General features: G+C 36.9%; 1 protein-coding gene across 1 annotated transcript in view; it reads left to right on the top strand.

Moving 5' to 3' along the window:
• LOC139450825 (cilia- and flagella-associated protein 337-like) overlaps positions 1-22,323 on the top strand; it is a 70,393-nt gene that overhangs the window by 13,242 nt on the left and 34,828 nt on the right. Inside the window, exons 2-3 of the mRNA XM_071232661.1 lie at positions 366-882; positions 4,919-4,945. Coding sequence (XP_071088762.1) covers positions 366-882; positions 4,919-4,945 — 544 coding nt within the window. The remainder of the gene's footprint in view (positions 1-365; positions 883-4,918; positions 4,946-22,323) is intronic.

Here is a 22,323-nt window from a genome sequence, read left to right as displayed (position 1 = left end):
TCTGGTTAGTGTATTATCTCATAATACATAACATTAGCACAGTACACGTTTGCATACGAACAAAATCTAATTTTTATCTTGTTTATCACGTCTAAAAGGTATCAATACGGTTTGAACAAAAGCTCCCTTGTGCATGTTGAGTAAAGCTGTCAACTGCTGTGTCGCGTTGCATGTTTAATCGAGGGGATATTGACATTCGCATGGACAACGCGCGGAATAATACGACACCCAACAGAAGATAGATCGCGTTTACCGTTACACACGCTTTTAATATTACGGTATCACAGCAGCTATCCCCCGTAGGGTGTTTGATTATGTAATAAACCTCCCTTTTGTGAACACACGGGATTGTGATATTAATTCAGTTGTTCGTGTTGGAACAGGCGCCGGTCTTCGGATTTGGGGAACATCGGGCGGAAGTTAAACGGTCACAGTTTGTCGAGCGGTGGGTTATGTGGGGAGGCCAGGAAACGATTCATTACCCCAGCTGAGGAAAAACTACTGGACGCGTTGGTGACAGCGGAAAACACAACCATGCCGCAAAATCCGTCATCGAAAAAGAAAAAAATCAGACCGAGTTCGGCCGCGGCCAATCTTCAAAGCCATCCAAGCTTTACTTCGGGGTTATATGGTAGTTCGGCCCGACCGTCTACAGCCCTCGGACATGACCGGGGGTTGTTCGGTCAACGCCCTGCTACCCAGGCAGGGGGACCCCGACGACCGTGGCAGTTTAAAGGACAGACAGAGACCCAGCCCGAGAAAGAGGTGGTCAAGCACGGTCGCCGATTGACCCTTGGGGCAGTGGACGGCATCGCCGAGTCGGACAACTTTACGAGGCCAGGACAAATCCACGGGTCTATCGCACAGCAACTTAAAAATAAGGTGAGAAACGGTGTAAAATGGATATTTTATGTGCAATATGTGTTTCGCTGGGTGGTAATTAATTCAACCGCGATGTTAAAAGGTATGTTATTATTGTTGACTTGATGCTATGGTGTGAGCATGCGTGCATGTTGCTATCAACTCGTGTCGTCTGCTTCATGTGCTTTAGTTGTGTTGTGTTCTTTAAATTACACCGTCGTCGTGTTTTCATTTGACAGTCTATTTGGCTGAGTTGTTCACATTCCCCTGAGTGTTTTCCTGCCTCGTTCATTATTTATTAACCAAGCTGCGTGTTTTTTTGTAAGTCGCGTGCACAGCCGAAACTAGACCTTCGTTCCCTATTCAATATGGCGTTTGTTGTAGCAACTCGGCGTCTTGCCCACTTCCGTATTTTGCTGGCTTGTGTTCCCAATCGCTCAGCCGTCCACTTAGAATGATTCGACGCCTAGCGTTGTGTGGCTCCGGCGTCAAGAAATTGATCTGCTTAGAAACTTAATCAGCAGGTAGTCGACAGCCAGTATATTGCCATTACAAATATTAACGGTCCATTGCACATGATTTCCAGGTCATTTCTGAAACAAAATAAAATATATTTATCTTCTTGTAAAACTTTTAAAATGATGAAATTGGCTAACAAAAAGAGTCGAGACAATTTTTACCGAGGGATGATAGCTCAAGCCGTCATCAAAGGATTATTTGTTTTCCTCTTTTCAGGAGTGCAACTGGATATTTTAATGGGTTCAGAAAACAGCGACACTGCGTTACACAGCGTGCTTTGTTGGTTATGCATGTAAAAAACACTTGAGTTTTATTGCCATTTTACATTATTGTGCAAAGCAACAACGTTTGACATCAAAGGTGAAATATCATTTGGAAAAAAGCCTTTTGAATTATGGCAGTTATGACCTGAAATATTACCATTGTTGTTAAGAACAGTATATTCATAATCTATGCCCTATTTTACATCAGCGAGTAAACTTGAATTACAAGAGGCAGTATATATGATCTCATAAATACCTACTCAAGATGACTAGTCTTATACTCAACACCCATTATAAATCAGTACAAGTGATTCATATTTAGAGATGTACAATAAATTCTGTGCTTAACAGTCTCAGTCTCCAGTTTTCAGGGATATTAACTTGAGATATAATTATATTATCCTCGATCATGTTGATACATCACACTGTTAAATAGTGTGTGCATTTATATCTTGGTTACAGGTTTTGAGAATTTTTAAGGGTATGAACACTTTATTTCAAATTTTGACAACAGTAGGAGGTTGGTTCTATTCCTCATCACTGAATTAGGATGGGGAGTGTGATATGTTGTTTATGACACATGTTTCATTACTTATGTAGCAAAAGTTCACCTTTGTATACCTACACACAGGAAATATTGACTGTACAAAGTAGCATTTTGGCAACAATGTTACATCATCAACAATGTTGTAAAACTGGATGTGTTGAATTACCTGCAGCATAATATAGGGAGGCACAATTCACTAATACATTGAAGCATCAATAATATTCTGAGTTTATACGCTATATGTTTCTTGTATCGATTCATATCTTAATACCATATTATTTCACACATGGACCCAGACCCTTGAAGATCCGGGTTAGGTCTTCAGCAACCCATGCTTGTCTTAAGAGGTGACTAATGGAATCGGGTGGTCAGGCTCGCTGACTCGCTTGTGGTGTGGATTGATACTTATTTGATATCAATCACCAGATTGCCTGGTCCAGAATCGATTATTTACAGACTGCTGTCATATAGCTGGATTATTGCTGAATGTGGTGTTGAAAAGCAAATAGACAAACACTATCATATATTTAGTGAACAGAAAATTTTCCATTTTATTTAATAATAGAAAAATACTGTACTTGTGTTAACACTCAAGTTTTATCTGAAATAAAGTATTGATTAAATGAGACATTTTTATTTTTCGAATATGAGACCAGACATTCAGGAAGTTTCAAGCCTTTTTGATAGTGTTTATGCCCTATGAAATATAACGTTTTTGCAAAATTGCTGCAAATTAAGTTTCGCAATACATATCATATCTTGAACTAATTATAAGTATTGTGATACATATTGTTTCTGGAGATAATCTTATGACGTCACTATCATGACATGAGTTTTTAGGTAATGTATATATGTTTAATGACAATATTCTTTATAAGAACTGGAAAAAAATCCAAAATATTGTCTCATGCATCATGGCCATGGTGACAGAGGAAATATATAGACATTAATATCATAATTCAGGTAATAAAATGAATAATCATCTCTTAATTTTCCATCTCACAAAATAAAACCTTTTTCTTTCTTTTTTTACAGTTCAAGTAAATAAACAATTTGCATAGTTGTCTTTTTACTCTGAAGATGAACAGCATCTTCATTGTTGGTCTAAAACAAATTTTGAGTAAAGCAGCTGTCACTTTGGCGTATGTCAAAGAAGGTGGCAATCCCCTTTAGTAAACTGGATGCTGAGCCATGATAAGTGGTATTCTGGATGCCACAGTACGCTGAATACCTTAAAATGTACACGATACCCATATTTAGTGTTAAAAATCTTTTTTTCATATTTTTTCTTGTGAAGAGTGATAAAGCAATAAAATATTTATCCCTAAGCTTTTGAGCATGCATGGTCGTGCATTCTTTCTGAAAATCCCAGTCTAATTTACATATTGAGTTTGTTTGACCCTGTTGACTGGTGAGTTTTCTGGAAAACCAGGTTTTTCAACTACCTCACTGGTTCTGATTGGCCGTGTACCTATGAACTTGAAAATGATTGCATGTTTTTGTAAACTCATTGTCTTGTTTCATTTCCTGAAACAGGGGATTTACTCCCACACTAGATAAGTGGGTATGCATGAATCATGGGATGTCTAAAAAGAGGTTGTTATCAGGAAGGCTTTCACAATTATTTTAAATCATGTTTTTTAAGAAAATATCTTATTTGAAACAGTTGGTTTGAATGTAAGGGTGAGATGGTTGAAGTTTAAGAGTGAGTGAGTGAGTTGGGTTTAACGCCGCTTTGATCATATTCTAGTTATATCACAGTGTGTGAGCTTAATGTGGGAAGAAAGCCTGAAGTGATGCAGGTGTCTGACATTTACCACATTGGTTAAACCAATGAGCATGGGTATGCTACTGACAGACCAAGAAACATAATCAGGGTGAACCGGGATTCGAATCCATGATTGTAGTTACTCTTGTTCCCAAGGGATGCAAATCTGCACAGCGAATTGCTGTGCTTTAGACTTTGTCACCCGTTCCCCCTGAAGTTTAAGACCCGGAAGAAAACCTTACATTATGTAAGGTGTTGTCAGTATTCATGTAGAGATTATTGTGCATAATGTTAAGCAACACATGACTTTCCACAACAAATAAAAAAAGAAATATATGACTTTTCAAAATTTAAATTATTGCTAGTTCTATTGATAAGTTCAAACATGTTAACATGTCGTTATTATACAGATTATACACAATAAGGAGAGGGCAATTTGACCCTGTGAGTATTCTGGTCCTCAGGAACGAATGCTGGTTGTAAGAGGCAACCAAATGGAATAGGTGGTCAGGCTTGGTGACCTTTGTTAACTGTGTGGGCTGGTACCCTGACAGCATGGATCATTGCTCACAATATCAATCACTGGATTATCTGGTCCAGACTTAGTTATTTAAGGGCCGCCACCATGTTGCTGCTGCTGAGTGCAGTGTTAAACAAACAAACTTGTTTTGTGGATTTGGACAGTAAACATGGTAAATGCATGAGGCAAGAATAGTTACTAAAGCTTGGAGAACAGTTACTAAGAAACAGACTTAGATACTTGTATTTTATTGAGAAACTTAAGAATTCAGATTTTAAACTTTAGTTCGAAAAATGATGTTTGAAAGTTATGCATGCTATTAAGTATATTTTAATCAATGATAATGACTTTCAGTTTCTGATTATGCAAATATAGGAACATGTCATCTCTGTAATACAGATTAGAATATGTTCATGTTAATAAAAAAGTTGTGTTTCCAGTCAAACAAAGTTGAAGAAAAGAGTTTGGTAAGTTGAGAAATTTTATAAGGCTTATAGTGATTATCATTATTATCACATTATCAGCTTCAGTTTCTCATTACAGTGACAAATGCATGCTTTTATGAGTTTACAGGTTTATTTTATTTGTTTAATGTTATTTGTTTAATGTTGTTTAGTAGGTCACTGTGCATTCAAATTGACAAAAAGGAGGGGACGTTTGTGGCACACAAGGGGCAAAAAATGGAGGTGGAGGGGTCATTTTATTGTCACTGAATTTGATTTCTTTTGTGCTTAATGCACTTTCAAAATTCATTAACTTCCTTTTTCGGTCAAAAAGCTACCAAAGAAATAAAGTCAGCCACTAATCATGAAATCTGGCTTGCTGATCTCCAAAGTCATGATTGTGAGAGTAAGCCTTCAACTTCCCATTGCAAGCTTTGCCATCTTCTCCCTTACTTTTTTTCGGGTTAAAACTTAATTGCATCTTTATCTTTATGTTTATACGCTTGACACCACTTCTATTTTGTTGATGTTTCAACATGCAGATTTCAGATTTGCAAACAAGCAAACAAAACACTCACTCACTCATTCATTCACTCACTCACTCACTCACTCAAAACCCACCCACACACTCACTCACTCACTCACCCACTCACTCCACCTCTTGTTACAAGGGGTGGCTACAAAGAAAGTTATTTGTGCCAATGTCTGCTTGAATGGGTGACAGTCAGGAAAGACCACATTTTTATTCATTGACTTTAAGTTTACTTTTCAAAACGGTTTACAACAGGACAAAAATACATTTCCAATGCTTATTTCTTTTGCCTATTTGCTTCAAATATTTTTTCTTCGAGTCTAGTTTTGCCTGTCGAATTTACAGTTTCCAGTCTTCCATCAAAAGTTGTAGCACATGTAGAGACAGTTTAGAACCAGCTTCTTTTATTATTCTTCATCATAGATCATAACTAGTGATTTTCATATCAGCGCACCCTGATGGTTGATATTGCTCGGACTTAATTATTCGTTAGTTGCTGTGATACAACTGGAAAATTGCCGACAACAGCCTATAACATGAACTACACAAAATTGTAAAACTACTGTTGTTCTGTTAGGCTTAAGAAATGGTGTCTGACTGATTCTCTGAGACTGCTGTATACAGGCATGGTCCTATAAGCTACAGCCATTGTTAGGGTTCTGATCAACATAATTAACTGACATTGACATTATTAGTTAAGATGTAAATGATTGATGTGTTTCCAACTGACAAACACATTGTCATTTTGGGGCTATTCCTTTGGTAACAGTGTTACTAATTCAATGTGTGGCTAATGATTTTTAACTTTTGGGTTACCCAGTTTAGGATAACTTGACTGTCCTTCCTAACTTTGGACACAAACAGTCAGTAGCAATTCCTGACTTACCAATGCAGGAAAAACATGCACAAATTCTTTGTGTTCTTGTTCGATTTCAAAATGGAAACTATTTTGCCAATTTTTTTTTTAACTTCCAATCGACCCATCATTTTTTTTGTTCCGATGGAGGACAAATTTAGGATTTTCCCCCTTGGAAATTGGAGTCTTTGTATGGTTGTTATATTCTTACATTCAGAGGTATTCAAACATTGGATTCAATGGAATAATGTCAAACCATGTAAAAAAGGCGAAGCTATTTACAGATCTCCAGATAACTTTTTGAGCAATTCAGTTTTTACTCTTGGGTTTCTATTTTAATTGGGTTATTACATTTTTCATTGGGTAACCAATATTTTTTCACTCATCCATTCATCACGTTATTGGGTTTTTCCCAAAATAAGTGAACATTTTAAGATTTAAAAAAAAATGAAATAATGTTTTAGATGTATATGACGGTTCTAAATATATAGGCTTAACTCAGAAAGTAAATTAGCTCATAATTGTGTTTCGGAAATTATCTCCTTCTGCCCGCATGCTGAAAAAGCTTCATTGGGTATTTATGCATGCTGTTTTTATACATTTGAGTTTTTCATTTAATGCATGTGTTTCTGTTCGCAAGATAATTGAAAGTAATTGGGTTTTGAATATTTTGGGGGAATATTTTACGTAAATAAGCAGCTTATCTGTAGGTCTGTATTTAAGAATGGACTTTGTGTTTATGGAGGTATAAACGTAAATAGCGATTTGGATACTGCAAAGTGCCAAATATCATCCTCTGTAAATGCATGCTGAAAGTATGTATGAGCACAAGAATTGAAGTCTAGTGATATTTAAAAAAAAATCTATTACAGATTTCGTTACTGATTACTTGATTGCAACAAATACCAATCAACCATTGACAAGATACATACATGGAAACAACACTTTTGGAAATAAAGACTTTCGGGAAGCCCACATTAAGTTTGGTTATGGAGCTGACAAGAAAAGGGCAACAACTGATCCTGGCTTACGACGGGGGAATATAACTCTGCATACTGAATTGTTTCCCCTTTGGACCACGTGGTCACCAATGACCCAACCAATAACAACATGGCCATGACAGTTCTGTTGAACGTCAGGATATTTCCAATATTACTGTAATATCCTGATGTTTTAACAATGTTGTTTTTAATTGTAGGCATAACATTATTCTCACAAATTGTGTTCAGTATTGGGGAAACACCTGCTATTAGACATGTATTTCTATGGTAGCGTGTCCATCTGTCCCAATTTGTATAAAGTGAATGGTGAAGTTTAGGGCTGGGGATGGTAACTCGGGTACTTGTGTCGGGTGGTTCCTGAGTAGGACCTGGATACCCACAGGACTACCCGGACCCGTGGTTAGTCATGTGATATATTGTTTAATGTCATACATTATTAAGAATTTCCATGGTTACACTTTAAGTGGCTAATGTTTGCATTTCTTTCTGACTCTGCATGCATTCCTTCTGACTTTATATGTTTGAATAGAGATAAAACTCAGTCAGCTTCAGTATGCAGGACCAGATTGTTTTATATGAGTATTTAAATACATTTTGCCAGGGTTCTGATCAAACTATTCCCTATTGGATATTTGTACCTATTTCTTGAGACCAACAGCGGGTACCTAGGTAGGGTTGGGTAATAAGGGGATGGGTACCTGGGTAGTAAATTTGGATTCGTCCCAGTCCTAATGAAATTGTACATGTGCCATTGGGCTTCCTACAGAAATTAACTGTATGCCCACCTTGGTGATTTCACGGTTCTAACTGTAAATTAAATAACTTTATGTAACAAAAGATACTCACTTGAGTATTGTCTCCATCAGCATTTCTGTGTATATCTAGTTGACAAAGATGTCTTTCGAATTAAAATATTTGGAGACCCTCCATCACTGTCCATGACATCCACTCTGTTGGTTACCGCTGGGAAATGTGGCACCAAAGAGCAAGGTTATCTAATTTTCTCTCCGTGTCTGAGGAATCAATAGTGATTGGCTGCATCTTATTGTGTTGGAGATCAACTGTCGTGTTAATTATTCATGTATCTCATCCTCTGATGCCACACATGAGACCTCGTTATAACTTATACCCTCTGACCACCAATTTCAAGGACCAGGACCAATGGGGCCAACTGACACTGGGCATCGTGTAAGGACAGCTTGGTTTCAATGGGAATGGTGTCATTCATGTCCATTTGGTTGCATAAGAGGATGATTCCGTATCGCAGCGTTATTTTGAAACTGTCCTGGTTAATTGATGATGGGTGCTAATATGCAGCTAATTGTACAAGATAAGCGATGTAGGTGTTAATTTTTGCCGCGGTCCCATGGTAACAAGCAGATGTAGCAAGTCACCTACCATCAGTTCACCATTGTGGTCAACCAAGTGTAGAAAGATGCTTGTGGGATTCGCTAGACTTTATTGATAAAACAAAAACTTTATCTCCTGTCTGGTATTGACTGATGATCGGTTGAGAGACTTCAAAAGACAGACTCAGAGACCTATGTCTCCAGATACTCTGATGTTCAGTGAAGTGGAGAAGATGTCTTTGGGTTCAGGAACACATCCATACTTCTACTGCTAGAGTACAGTGAATATGGATAAGGCACGATATTTAGGGCTTGCGGCTGATTTTGTGAATGATACACAGATCAAGAACTGGGAGTTTTCAACTGCACCCAAATCCTCCATTTATGAGAAGAATATATCTTTCTGTGGAGATGCGGAAGAGAGAGCTGCTCGTCTAGCACTAGCAGAACGGATAAGGCTTGGTAGGAAACTGAACAAACATAGAACCAAGCGATGGGTAAGTGGCAACTGACAACACCGTTGAACTTATAGATTACTAATAAGTCCCCGTATAGATTACTAAACAAGTTCCTGTTAGATATCGGTTATTTAAAATATGAGTTAAAATTGATATCTGTCATGGATGAGTGTAATAATTTGTATATTACTCCCTTTTAAGCTCAATGTTTAAGAAAGACATTGTTTGTACATGGGTGGAATATGAATGCAACATTCGTAGTTGGTGATTCGACCACAGACCATTCTCTCAAGGTTCAACCTGGTAATGAAGTGTGCAGCTTCCTCCAAGTTCGATTTCAAGAAACGATTAAGATGCAGATTTTGTTCATAATGCCAGCATTTATATACACAAACAATACCAAGTTAGAAACATCTACATTTATATCTACATTTATGGAAAATCCAGCTTCAACTCGGTTAAGTGTAGGGTCGGTCGGGTAGCCTAGTGGTTAAAGCGTTCGCTCATCACGCCGAAGACCCACATTCGATTCCTGACATTGGTACAATGTGTGAAGCCCATTTCTGGTGTCCCCCGCCGTGATATTGCTGGAATATTGCTAAAAGCGGCCTAAAACCACACTCACTCACTCACTCGGTTAAGTGTAGGTCACAGAGGGGCACCCACATAGGGTAAGCAGCACTATCTGTTCAATTTCGTAGCATGATAGATTCACAACACAAGATTGCATGAGAATGACATTTCCAACGACGTCAACTTGGTCAAAGGGGCACTACTCTCATTTACAACATGATCGTAAGTAGGAGTGAGGATGAATGTTGTGATGATCTTTCGACATCGTGTTTTGTTTATTAGTGATGCTCTGAACCTATATAAAGCCTTGATGCTTGCACTACAATACAGCAGTGAGTCTGTAATTTTACGCTCTCTATGTAAAATGGGACAGTGAGGTAGCCTCGTGGTTTATGCTATTCCTCATCATGAGGAAGACCCAGGTGTGATTCTCCATGTGGGTACAATGTTGGAAGCACATTTTTTATGTCCCCTGCCATGATATTGCTGGAATATTGCTAAAAGAAGCGTAAAACCATACTCACTCACTATATCAAATGTATTTGTTTACGAGTGCTGTGATAGGCAACTACAAATACACAGAGATTAAGTTTTGCGATAATGTCTGTGCACCACTGGTTCTGTTTTTAGTTTTTTTTAAGAATAGTAGTGTCTATCCAGAGTAGATTATCTGTCTAGGAGTGGAGTAGATGTCGCAGAGCACAGATAATAAACACTGTTTAATAAAGGTGTATTGTTATTTAATGGGTGATATCTTCACGGGGGGCGTAATAAATCCAAGTGTGCAGTCTTTGGACAGTGGTGCCTGTGTTCCAGTTAACTAGGCACAGATGGGTTAGTGGTTAAAGGTAATACATTTTCAGTGGAGAGTTATGTCCCTTCCTGTACCAGGATCAAATGGTCATAGGATTCGCATCTATTATGACCCTTCATCTCTCACCTCCATAACAATGACTGTGGTACATGTTGTCTACGTCATTGTAAGCTTTGTTCCTCCCACATTGAGGTGGAAAGCTATTACATGAATGAAATGCTGTTCAAAAAGGTCTTAACCCACTACAGGTTAAAGATTTAATTGACCATGTGGACATCTTAGTTGTAGACTTTCAAGATTGTTTGATCAATATGGCTTTAACCAAACAGATTGTAGAGGAATTTGGTTTGTAATATGAATTTTGTCTTTGCTGTTTGCCACAGTATTTGAATTTCTTATTAATGACAAAATAACCAAAAACGGTATTAGGATTTATTGGCTATACTTCCTCAAAGTAATGGTCAAATCATAATGTTTAAAGTGATCCAAAACACTGTGAACTAATCAACGGCCCAAGAGTTAAAGTAAGTTTAAACATAACCTGACAAGTCACCCCCAAGTTTTTAAAAAAACCAACACAACTTAGCACAATTAAGATGGCCTGAACAAAGGAAACTGTTTATTTCTAAATAATTACAAAGTGTGTGTGTTATCCTATTTTCCCTGATACTGATTGGCTGATGTGGAATCCAAATTGAAAGTTATTTTTCGATATTGTAGAAACACTTGCAGTCCATAAGTGCCTTCTCTAAAGGTATTAATTTCCCTTGTGTCGGTGTGCTAACTTGCACCATTTTGAACGATGTCTGAAAATATCAACGAGTACCGATGCATCAAACAACCTAAAGAATATGAAGGTGTCTGTTAGGAACTATCAATAAATCAACTAAACAAACTGTTAAAAGGAGAGTATTTTATTGTGGTAGCACTATATTATATATGGTTTCTTAATCCTTAATTATATAAATGTACGATGTGGTACATTTGTTTTCTGTTCGCTAGGTCAGACAGTAAGTGGATTTATTCTGGTCCCTAGGAATTCGAGACAACAGGGTTTAAAACTAGTAACACCTAGAACCTATTCTAGGATATGTGTAATATTCAACCTAGAACCTATTCTAGGATATGTGTAATATTATGCAAATAATCCAGGTTTGTGTCATTTTCTTTCAGCTTAAATGGTAAAGATCACACAAATGAAATCATAGAAGATAAAAAAAAGAAGATTTTGTCCTGCATGTTTGTCTAGAACCCAGTTCTTCAAATATAAAACGTCAATGCCAGGAAATAATAGTCTTGATTATCTGCCAAAACAGATTTCTTTGGGCGTAAAAGTCAATATTGTGGTGAACATTATATGAATGAATCGGGTAAGCATTCCTTTGCTAGGGCTGTGTTGGTCATAATGATACCCTCACTTGAGGGAACAGCACTCTGTTGACTCAGTATAATTTGTTTCTGTGTATGAATTAATACCAATCAATACACCATTGCAGACAACCAACTGAGGATTCAATCAAATTTATTTATACCAATCAGTAATGAGAGGGTCCGAATGGATCTTACTAACATAAAGCAATTCAAATACACTTTTCTATTGGCCAAAATTATATAGTAGTGAGTGAGTGAGTATGGTTTTACGCGTCTTTTAGCAATATTCCAGCAATATCACGGCGGGGGACACCAAAAATGGGCTTCACACTTTGTACCTATGTCTGGAATCAAATCCGGGTCTTCGGCGTGACGAGCGAACACTTTAACCACTAGGCTACCTGACCGCCCCAAAATTGATATTAAAAGGAGAGGAAACACTGCTTACCATAAAATAAGAATTTACTGCTTACTGCAAATGTAGAAAGCAAGTGACCAAAAATAGTCTTCTTGTCCCATCCATCAGGACCCTCAAATAACTCTTCTGTTACTGTCTACAGGGACCTGTTCCCTATCGACAGCATATTATGACAGTTGCTGTACAATATTTCTTTTTACATGTCTATAGCTTGTGATATTTCCACATTCTAGATAAATCATTTGATATGTGATTGTACCCACTATAAAGCATAACTGGTACATGTACTTAAAACCTGACCTTTCTAACTATGTGGCCAGGGTGAGCTGTTAAGTCAGTTTCTTGAGCTTGTTTCGCTTATTTTCTTGAAAATCAAGGAAACAGATAGAAGGATAGATGAGAAGATCTGTGTTAGAATTGGTCTTCAGCAACCCATGCTTATCATAAGAAGTTGATAACGGGATTGGGTGGTCAGGTTCGCTGACTTGGTTCATGCATGTCATTGTATTCCAAGGGCATAGTTAGGTGCTCTGATGATGTTGAAATCTTGATTGTCTGTTCCAGATTCTGTTATATACAGACCACTGTCATATAGCTGGAATATTGCTGAATTAGGTCTCTTAGACAAGTAACAAACAAACAAACAAACCAACAAACAAGATAAAAGTATAACACTGACTAAGTGAGTGAGTGAGTGACTTGCTTCAGCACAATAGTGATGATAACAAATTATGAAATGATAAACATGTTATCAATACATCAAAGTATTATGCAAAAGCAATCTGTCAAACCTGTTTTAGCATAGCACTGCCATTTATAACCATGAAAAAGACAGGTTCAAGCCACAAAGTCACATCGATTATCTGGTATAACTTCTAGTGCTAACTGTTCACTGAAACCATACAATTGACCTTTATTCCCTTCCCTCTGTAATTTGTTAATATGTTCTGAAAGTCCAGACAATGAGTTCTATTCTTTCACAGACAGTTATGTCTGCCTTAAGTTTGCAGAAGTAAAACAAAATGAAATGCTTTATTGCTTAAAATTATCCATTTTTAATTTTTTTAATTTATTTTTATTTGTGTTGACTTTTCTTTTAGAAAATTTACATCATTATAATATAAGCAACCCTGAAAACATATACCTGTCTCACATATTGACCAAAGTTTCCAGAAAACGAGAACTAAAGTTGTATGGACCTAAACAAAAACCATAACATAAATCTGAGCAGCTTATTAAGATCAAGTTCCATCTTAAGTACAACAGTAATAAACACTCCAGAAAAGAGCAGAGCTTATAAGTTGAAGTTAGTGACTCACTGTGACATAAATCACTGTTTGATGTCAACAAAGGATATGTGAATATAGAATTTATACCATCTTTGTATAGATAAGAAGCTTATTGTAGCATCTAAGTGACTGTGATATGACAAGCACCTCAGTACGCGGGTAGTGTTCTTGAGTTATATGTTGACTACAGCAGTGGGATCCAGGGTCATGTGCAGCTCGTTGAGAGCACTATGTTTGAAGTGATTGTACATAGCAATGAGGAGGAGTATGTCATCTTCGAGTTCTCAGGATATTTTTTCAATGTAAGTTGTTTTTTGCTGCAAATGATGAATTTTCCTACAATCATGTTTTTTGTTACGTATGGGTTTGAAAATGTAAAATCTGTATGGCTCCCCGTTTTATGACTTTATTATCATAGATAAATGTCAAGCTTACATATTAGTAATAGTTCTCACACTGCAGAAGAAATTTAACTTTTGTCCATTACTATGTATATTGGGTAGAATGCGTTACACATTCAGTCATATCTGTAGGGATATGTTCTTTTTATGACTGCTTGCCAGGATTCTGGGTTAGATCAGCAACCTATACTGGTTGTAAGAGGTAATATAATGGATCAAATGGTTAGGCTTGGTGATCGTACCCTAATGATGACGACAGTTGCTCATTATATCAATCACTGGATTGCCTGGCCAAGATTGATTATCTACATGCTACAAGGATGATTATGTAGTTCGAATATTGCTAAGACAGACATACCCATGTCTGTAAGAACCTATGAAAATATCAAGACAAACATTTAGTCTTTGAAATGAAGATGTTTTACAGGAAATACTGTTGCTAACATACCTTGATAAAATATAATAATGTTCCCTGAAACTGCAGTAATCTAGACTTGCAGACTATTATGGACTTGCATGGGCTCTTTTGGATAGATTTGTTTCAGGGTCCGTATGACAATTTGGGCTTTCCTCACATGCTGTCATATAACTGGAATGCTTCTAACTATATCACTCAGTCACTTCATGTTGACCAGTAATTCATCAACAGAAGCTGGTATGACCGACCATACCTTTATGTTATGGCTGTTTATTTCTCAGTCTGACATTTCCATCCAGAGTTATTTGCCCTTTGTTGTCAGTTATTTCTTTTTGTCCGCTAGTTTTACAATAGCCATGAATCAAATTCCTTTAAAAACTATTAGGTTTCAATATTTCAATTAGTTTCAAGTGAACACAAATGTGTGTGGGTTTACCTTACCCGGTTGCCATTTTTATGCAAACCATCAAACTCTTGAAAGGTGTATGGTTACCGAATCAGTATATCAAGGCAGCCATGTATTTGACTTGAGATTTAGACATTTTCAGAAGGCTATATCTGATGTCCTTCCCCACTACCTTGTACAATGTAGTACTCATAAGATCAATAATACTTTACATTTTTGATTCACGGTGTGCCTGATCTGGGAAACACTGTGGTGGTCCTTTGGTTGGTCCAGCCAGAAGTGGAATGTCTTGATCCATGGCCTAGATTGATATTTAGATTTGGATTAGGGTTTATACAGAGATAGGTATGATAATCTTTTTCATGAACATTCTACAGTAACTAGTTTTAATCATGTGTTTATTTTTTTTAAGGTAAAACACTGCACACTAGCTATGAGATTGTGGTGGTATGGGGTTTGTTAGGCTTTAGCCACTTGGTCGTAGCAGAAATGTAGTGAAATAGTAGTTGAATTTATGAAATATATAAACTTAATTACTGTGAATGATACAAAAAGACAACATTTGGATGGTAGACTCTAAACCTTGGGGTGAAGCTTTTAATATGTTTTGGGGTTCCAAAGCATGAATATGGGAGTCACAGGCTGGTCACTTAATTTCAAAGAATACTAACAAAGCGCTTGCTCAGAAGACATTGATAGATGTCGAGATTAATACAGACACCAAAAACTTCGAGTATTTCCTACCAGAAAAGAAATGTTATATGTAACATGCAATCTATAATTTTGATAAATTTATTGTTTCTTTGAGCTGTACGTTTTTGTATCCCAGTAGGGCAGGACATGCCTAAAATACCCTTTTCACGAACTCTTGGTGTCATCACTGATTTTCAGTGTTCCATTCATATGATTTTCACCCCAATTTTGCCTTTTACCTTTTATGCTGAATGGAATCTGTTTTGGAGATATATTTTATTTGTATAGGATGCACTATTTTGCGTTCTGTAAAACCCAGCAATGATGCATTGTTCCAGTTCTACTGTAAGATGTATGGAATTACCGGTATTGTAAAAGTACATACCATCTCTGCCCCATGCTGTATATTAATCAACCATCTTGCGTCAGACACTGCACTCCTTCAACTATGATATCAGTTTCAAATAATAGTATCCATGGAAAATCAATGCACATAGTTGGCAACTTCAGTGTGTTGTTAAATTGTAAATAACGAATAGATATTCTGGTTGAGCGCACTCTATTCTTATCAGTAACAAAATCCATTACTCTATAACAAGCTAATTATGAGGTTAATTAGGAAGGTGGCAATTACCATCCAGATGAATCAAGAGACCAGGCAATCAATTATTCTCAGCGTGTCGAGGAATTGACAATTTTCATGGTGTGATAGATGATCCCCTTTGTGGTGGGGTCAAATGACTTGGCAACCCTGGGATACTTTATTATGGGAAATTTGAAGTCACTTCGAAGCAGGATGCAATCAAGTTGGGTTTGCTCAGGTAATAATATGCAAAAAATATAATGGTCTTCATCACCTTTTCCTATGATTACAATATATTTGATACAGATGTGTTTGCTAAATACGAAGATAGATCGATTGGTAAATGAAGTGTTTAAGATTGGTGTCATGAATCCTAGAATGGAGTGTTCATGACTGAAGCAGGTGCTTGCCATCCTATTCTACAGAATGGGCATCTCCCTAATGGACCCACGTCAGGGGAAAGAGGTAATACATGGTGTACAGTTGTAGGTTCTTGTTAGAGGTTGCAAGTCCCTAGAGGGGCCAGGTGGTCTTTATTGGCGTATGGATTTATTATCCATCTTCACGTCAGATGGAAAGTTCATTCTGAAATATGTGGCTGACCATTTCTGTAGTTTGGTCTTGGTTCTCAAGGATCAATACAGGGTGAATGCTCGGGATGTTGGATTGGAATTTTTGTTTGAATGTGCATAAAAGATGGATGTTCCTGCTGTTTGAGTTTACTGACTCTTGACTGTGGATGTCAAATGTGACTTATTGATGGTCTTCACCACGGTTTGGATTGGTTTTTTAAAACTGGTCATAATGGCTTTTGGTGTTGTCATTCAAAGTTGAAGGACTTTTGAACAGTGTTCTGAAATGATTCACATTTTGGAGTCTTCTTCTGGGTGGTCACTTCATTCTGTTTTCATTTCTTCATTGAAAGAGTGTTCCTCAAAGTAGAACCTGGATACATTTTGAATATTTTGGCCCTCGATCTGAGAATTTGTGAACAAGATCTGTTAAGTGTCAGTAGTATCTTAAACTGCAGTGATAACATGGATAAGTGTCTGTGACATGGGACACAACTTTTCAGCAAGCTAAGTGGTATTTCCACTTGTTTCGTGAGTCTTGCTGTTCATGATGGACTCCAGAAGCAGCACAACTGTGGGCATGAGCACATTTTTAACTGGAGATGGGATGCCTTTAATTGATGACTTGTTGACCTCCATCAGACCTAGATCTGGCAGTTCACTGTCATCCAAGCATGCACTGCACAGTGCTAAGTTGTCCTCATCGATGCCAAGTCCTGGAGCTACTTTGTTCTCAGGCCAGGGAACAAGAAGGACGCCGATACATTTTGGAGGAATCTTCAAACCATGCAAGTTCAGCGACACAGCGGAGGTAGATTCTGTTACAGTTATACGTCATGAATTTATTATATTGAATAATATCTGTTTTAGGTAGGTTACTATGTGCAACAAGAAATATTGATAATGACTACTCCATTTGTTCTGCAAATTATCACAAAGGAGGTGGGATATTACAATCAGCCTGCCTGTCCGTCTCTCCATCCATTTTCTGTTTCCGGAGCAGAACTTCAAAACCATTGAATATTTCTTGATGAAACGTAATATACAGATCAGTCTAGTGGTGAACTGATGATTTTGATTATTTTGGATATTTTTTTTTTTTTTTTACTTTGGATGTTTTCACGATGAGCCATATTCCTTTTCCGAATTGCACCAGAACGGGGGGATATATCATCTCCTGATGACTCTTGTTATTTCCATTAAATGAATAATTGTGTGATGCCATATGTAAGTCAGGTGAAGGATTTCTGAGTCAGTTATGTTTGTACTGTCTTTTTTGCATGAATCATCCTTAATGTTTGATTTACGCATATATATCTTTTCACCTTTAATAATGGAATTGTATTAAACTTTTGTCAGAACAGACAGTATCTTTTAATTCTCTGCATTCTCTCTATTCAGATTATTTTCCTTCAAACAATTTTTTTAAATATTTAAATCTGGTAATTAAGCTAAATGGTTTAAAACAGTAAAGAGAGACAATGCTGCCTGGCTCAAGGGCAGGTTCCTGGTACAGGCCTAGGCAGTTCAGTCAGACTGAGACAACTTGAGTACGAATCCCAGTATGGCCTGATTGTTATTTTGTTTTGTCAGCACAATACCCGTCCTTGTGTGTTTCACTAAAATAGTAAACGTCTAAACTTGCATCACTTCAAACTTTCCTCCCACACTAAGCTGGCACACTGTGATATAACTAGAATGCTGTGCAAAGTATGTTAAATCAAACTCACACACTAAGACAATGTCTGGGTTATTACCTTCTACATTGGGGGTAGAAAAGGTCTTCAGCAACCCATGCTTGCCGCAAAAGGCGACTGTGCTTGCCGTAAAAGGCAACTATGCTTGTCGTAAAAGGTGACTAACAGGATTGGCTGGTCAGGCTCACTGACATGGTTGATGCATGTCATTGATCCCAATTGCGTGGACCGATGCTCATGATATTTATCACTGGATTGTCTGGTCCAGATTTGATTATTTAAAGACCGCCGTCATATAGCTGGAATATTGCTGAGTGCAGCGTTAAACAACAAACCAACCAACCAACCTGCTACATTGATAGATACACATAATATTAAAATCAAATATGCAGACCGAGTGAGTTGTGAATGACAAATATCAAACTTGCAAGGATTGCTAATTTAGGGCCAGATGTTTGCCTGTACATTTAGTAATTGTAGAGCTGTTGCATTTCTATATATCAAATGTACCACATTTATAGCTTAGCCTTGTGTACATTAGCTGTTGATGTGTTTCCAAGAACCATTTTATGGCCAGCTCCGACAAAAGGTTGTGATCCAAGGTCATAAGCTTTGACAGAATTCGACCTGTACATCATAAATGTCAAACATAAATCAGATCAAGAAGTGCTTTCACCTTAACAGCCATTGTTGACTGTGTGATGAATCTAGTTTCAATATTCGTTGTGGATACTCAGTTTTAAAGGGTAGCAAGGGTGGGTCATGTTTATTAATGCTCCTATAGGTAAGACCTGAGTGCACTTAAGAAGTAATAGATATGATGTGTAGATTTGGTAGAACTGCTCCACCTGGTTGTGAAAAGGAAAGGTCATACAGGTCATCAAATCCTGTAGAAATCATGGAAGTTTAGTTTCAGTTTCCCTGGCATGGAATAATTTTAGAAAATGGAAATTTGTAATAAAGTAGTAGAAAAATAATATGTTCAAAGAAAAAACTTACACGGTAGTTTATTCATTAGTCCAAAACTGGTGGAAGTGTAACCCTCTACATAAATGGCCACCGTGCGAGAATTACGAATTTTGAACTGTTTGTTGTGGCTAAACAGTAAGTTGAAGTTATAAGTTAGAATATGCTCCCAGATTTTCAGCAAAAATTGAAAACTGTGACTTCATCATTGAAATGTAACTCTTAAAACATAATGAAAGTCAACAGTCTTTTTAACTTCCGGTTACTCGTCAACATTTTCTGGCTGCTTCAATTCATGGCAAACATGCCGCCTTCTGCGGGAAATAAATGACTTAATTGTTACTAATTTAACAAAAGAGCGACCCTGGAACAATATTCATTGTATAATGGAACTTATGATGAACTGTCAATACAAATTATTTGAAAATTATCTATAAACATGACAACATGCAATGTCTAATTTACATTAGTTTTGTGATATGATTTGATGTAGAGTTATGCTTGTACCATGTGTACTGTGATAAGTTGGATTTATTTCTTGAAATCACATTCTTGAAACTTTTATTTCTCATTATTTGGATTAAAATATTGTTGATATATTAAACTGAATATTATACAGTAAGACTTAATGAAAGCATTTCATCATATGCAAATAACATCCCTTTGACACATACCAGTCTTCATGTGTCAATACGTATTGCTATTTGTTTTTTTGTATTGCAATATGTATCGTATCAGAAAGGGCCTTCCAATATCCAGGCCTATAAGGTACACTGTAGAGGATTTTGATATTTTGGACCCCACACTTTTAAGAATGCTGGATCTGACCTTGCTTGGAAAAATACCTTCAACAAATGTCACCTTGCCATTTTAAAGATCTGCAATTGAATTTGATGAGAAATATTTTTTCAATGGCCTAAAAATGCATAAAACCTTTCTGACTGACTCACTAGTAATGTTTATTGCTACTGTTTTAGTTTCCATTGGTGTGGCACATATTGTAATATATACCCTCAATCCAAATAAAAGCTGTCAGTATAGCCTTCTACACCTGTGAGACCTGGTATGTAATAAATAATACTGAATAGATCCTCACGGTGAGTTGTGGAAGCCAAGTGAAGTAGAGTGTCTTAGTACACTGTTCTCTAGTGTCAGTGTTCCGATCCAGGTGATTTAACATAACACCAGAGTTTCATTGCTTTCTTGTTTGTATATTTCACCTGGTAAATACCTGGCATAGGGGCCCTTTTAATGGATTTTGAGTGCTGTTTTGGACATATTTTACATGTTTAAAGCAATCAATGCTTACCAAACAGAATGAGTCAGTTGTCAACTTGTCATGTGTTATCTGTTTGTTTGTTTGTTTGTTTGTTTGTTTGTTATTTAACGCTGCGCTCGACAATCGAGTCTGGACCAGACAATCCAGTGATTAACATCATGAGCATCGATCCACGCAATTTGGATACGATGACATGCATCAACCAAGTCAGAGAGCCTGACCACCAGATCCTGATAGTCGTCTCTTACAACTATCATAGTCGCCTCTTATAACGAGCATGGGTTGCTGAAGACCAATCCTAACCTGGATCTTCAAGGGTCATCATGCATGTTATATCAGGAAGTGTTTTGATAGGAAAGTAATAAACTTGGTTGAAATGAGGCCCAAGTTCACCATGCACCTTGTCGGAAAATTCTAATGATATTTGTATCTGCGATGCTGTTATTATTTGTAAGATAAATGGGTAGCGGGTGTGTTGATATGCGGTCTGTGGATTTAATAAAGTCTGTAGATTTAGCAGATACTCTTTTTGATTTATTGATTCGACGAACTGGAGACAGAATATACAGAAAAAAAACTACAAATTGTTTAAATTTAATTTTATTTCCTTTACTGCTATAACTTTGGCATGTTTGCTGGATTTAGTAAAATATAAAAATATAAACTAGATCTACACAAATTTTAAGTGACTATTAACTTGTAATAATAATTGATCAGATACATTTAAAGTACTTTCTGACCACTGAAGGTTTCTGATCAAGAGAACAAAAGCTTTTTCATCAGAAATAAAGACCTATATATGTTACTGTGAAACATATTACAAACTTGTTTAAACACTAAAGCATTCATTTTTGTTCCACCTAAACCAAGTGACTGACCAAAACAACTTCATCACAAATACAGTAAGGCTAGACTGGTTGATTTTGGTCTACAGACTTTGATCGTTTCTGGTGATGCTCGCTTGTAAGTTTTCTGGTTATTTTGTGATTGTTATTTTATCCTGTTTATCATGTTTATTGTTCTACACATTAATAAAAGACAAGCACACTGGCAATGTTTGAAAGTGTAAGAAACAAAGACATTTGATATCTTTCACTGCAGTGTCTGAATAATTAAAATTATCACACGAGAGATGACACTGTCTAATTAAATGATAAAATATGCATGTTTTGTTGTATGTTGTCGATATGTAAATGACTTACTGACTTAGGAAGATTATTTGGAGTTATCACACGGTTGGAAATTACTCAGATGTGAAAGTATCTCATGATGGAATCAGCTGCATCTTTATATTCTGAAAAGTCTGATCTCGGGTGTCTGCGGCTAATTGGAAATGCCCTCTCAGCGCGGTACCGGCGAGGGCTTCAAGACTCCACTGTATGTTGATCGTATTACACGTCATGATATTATCACACTTGATTGGAACATGATGCAGGCACCTTGCACAAGAAATTAGTCAAATACTTAGCTGTTAAACTCATTGTTGCAAGATATGTCTCATTGTTCAGTATGCCAGTATTGTATGTATGTTTAAGACTGAGTCTGTGCCAAACACTTTTGAATCAAGCCTTACTTGAATCTTGGCATTATTTCAGTAGACTTTAGTGCTATTATATTTTGAATCCACTAGCCTGACTTGAATCTTGGCATTATTTCAGTAGACATTAGTGCTATTATGTAGACTATTATTACCTGAGCTTCCTAGAATTTTACTTGACTTTGGCTT

Source organism: Haliotis cracherodii, unplaced genomic scaffold (genome assembly GCF_022045235.1).
Source record: "Haliotis cracherodii isolate W230 unplaced genomic scaffold, xgHalCrac1.p SCAF_8, whole genome shotgun sequence".
Taxonomy (NCBI): Eukaryota; Metazoa; Mollusca; class Gastropoda; order Lepetellida; family Haliotidae; genus Haliotis; species Haliotis cracherodii.
Note: the sequence above shows the minus strand (reverse complement) of the source record. Positions and strands in the feature narration are given on the sequence as shown.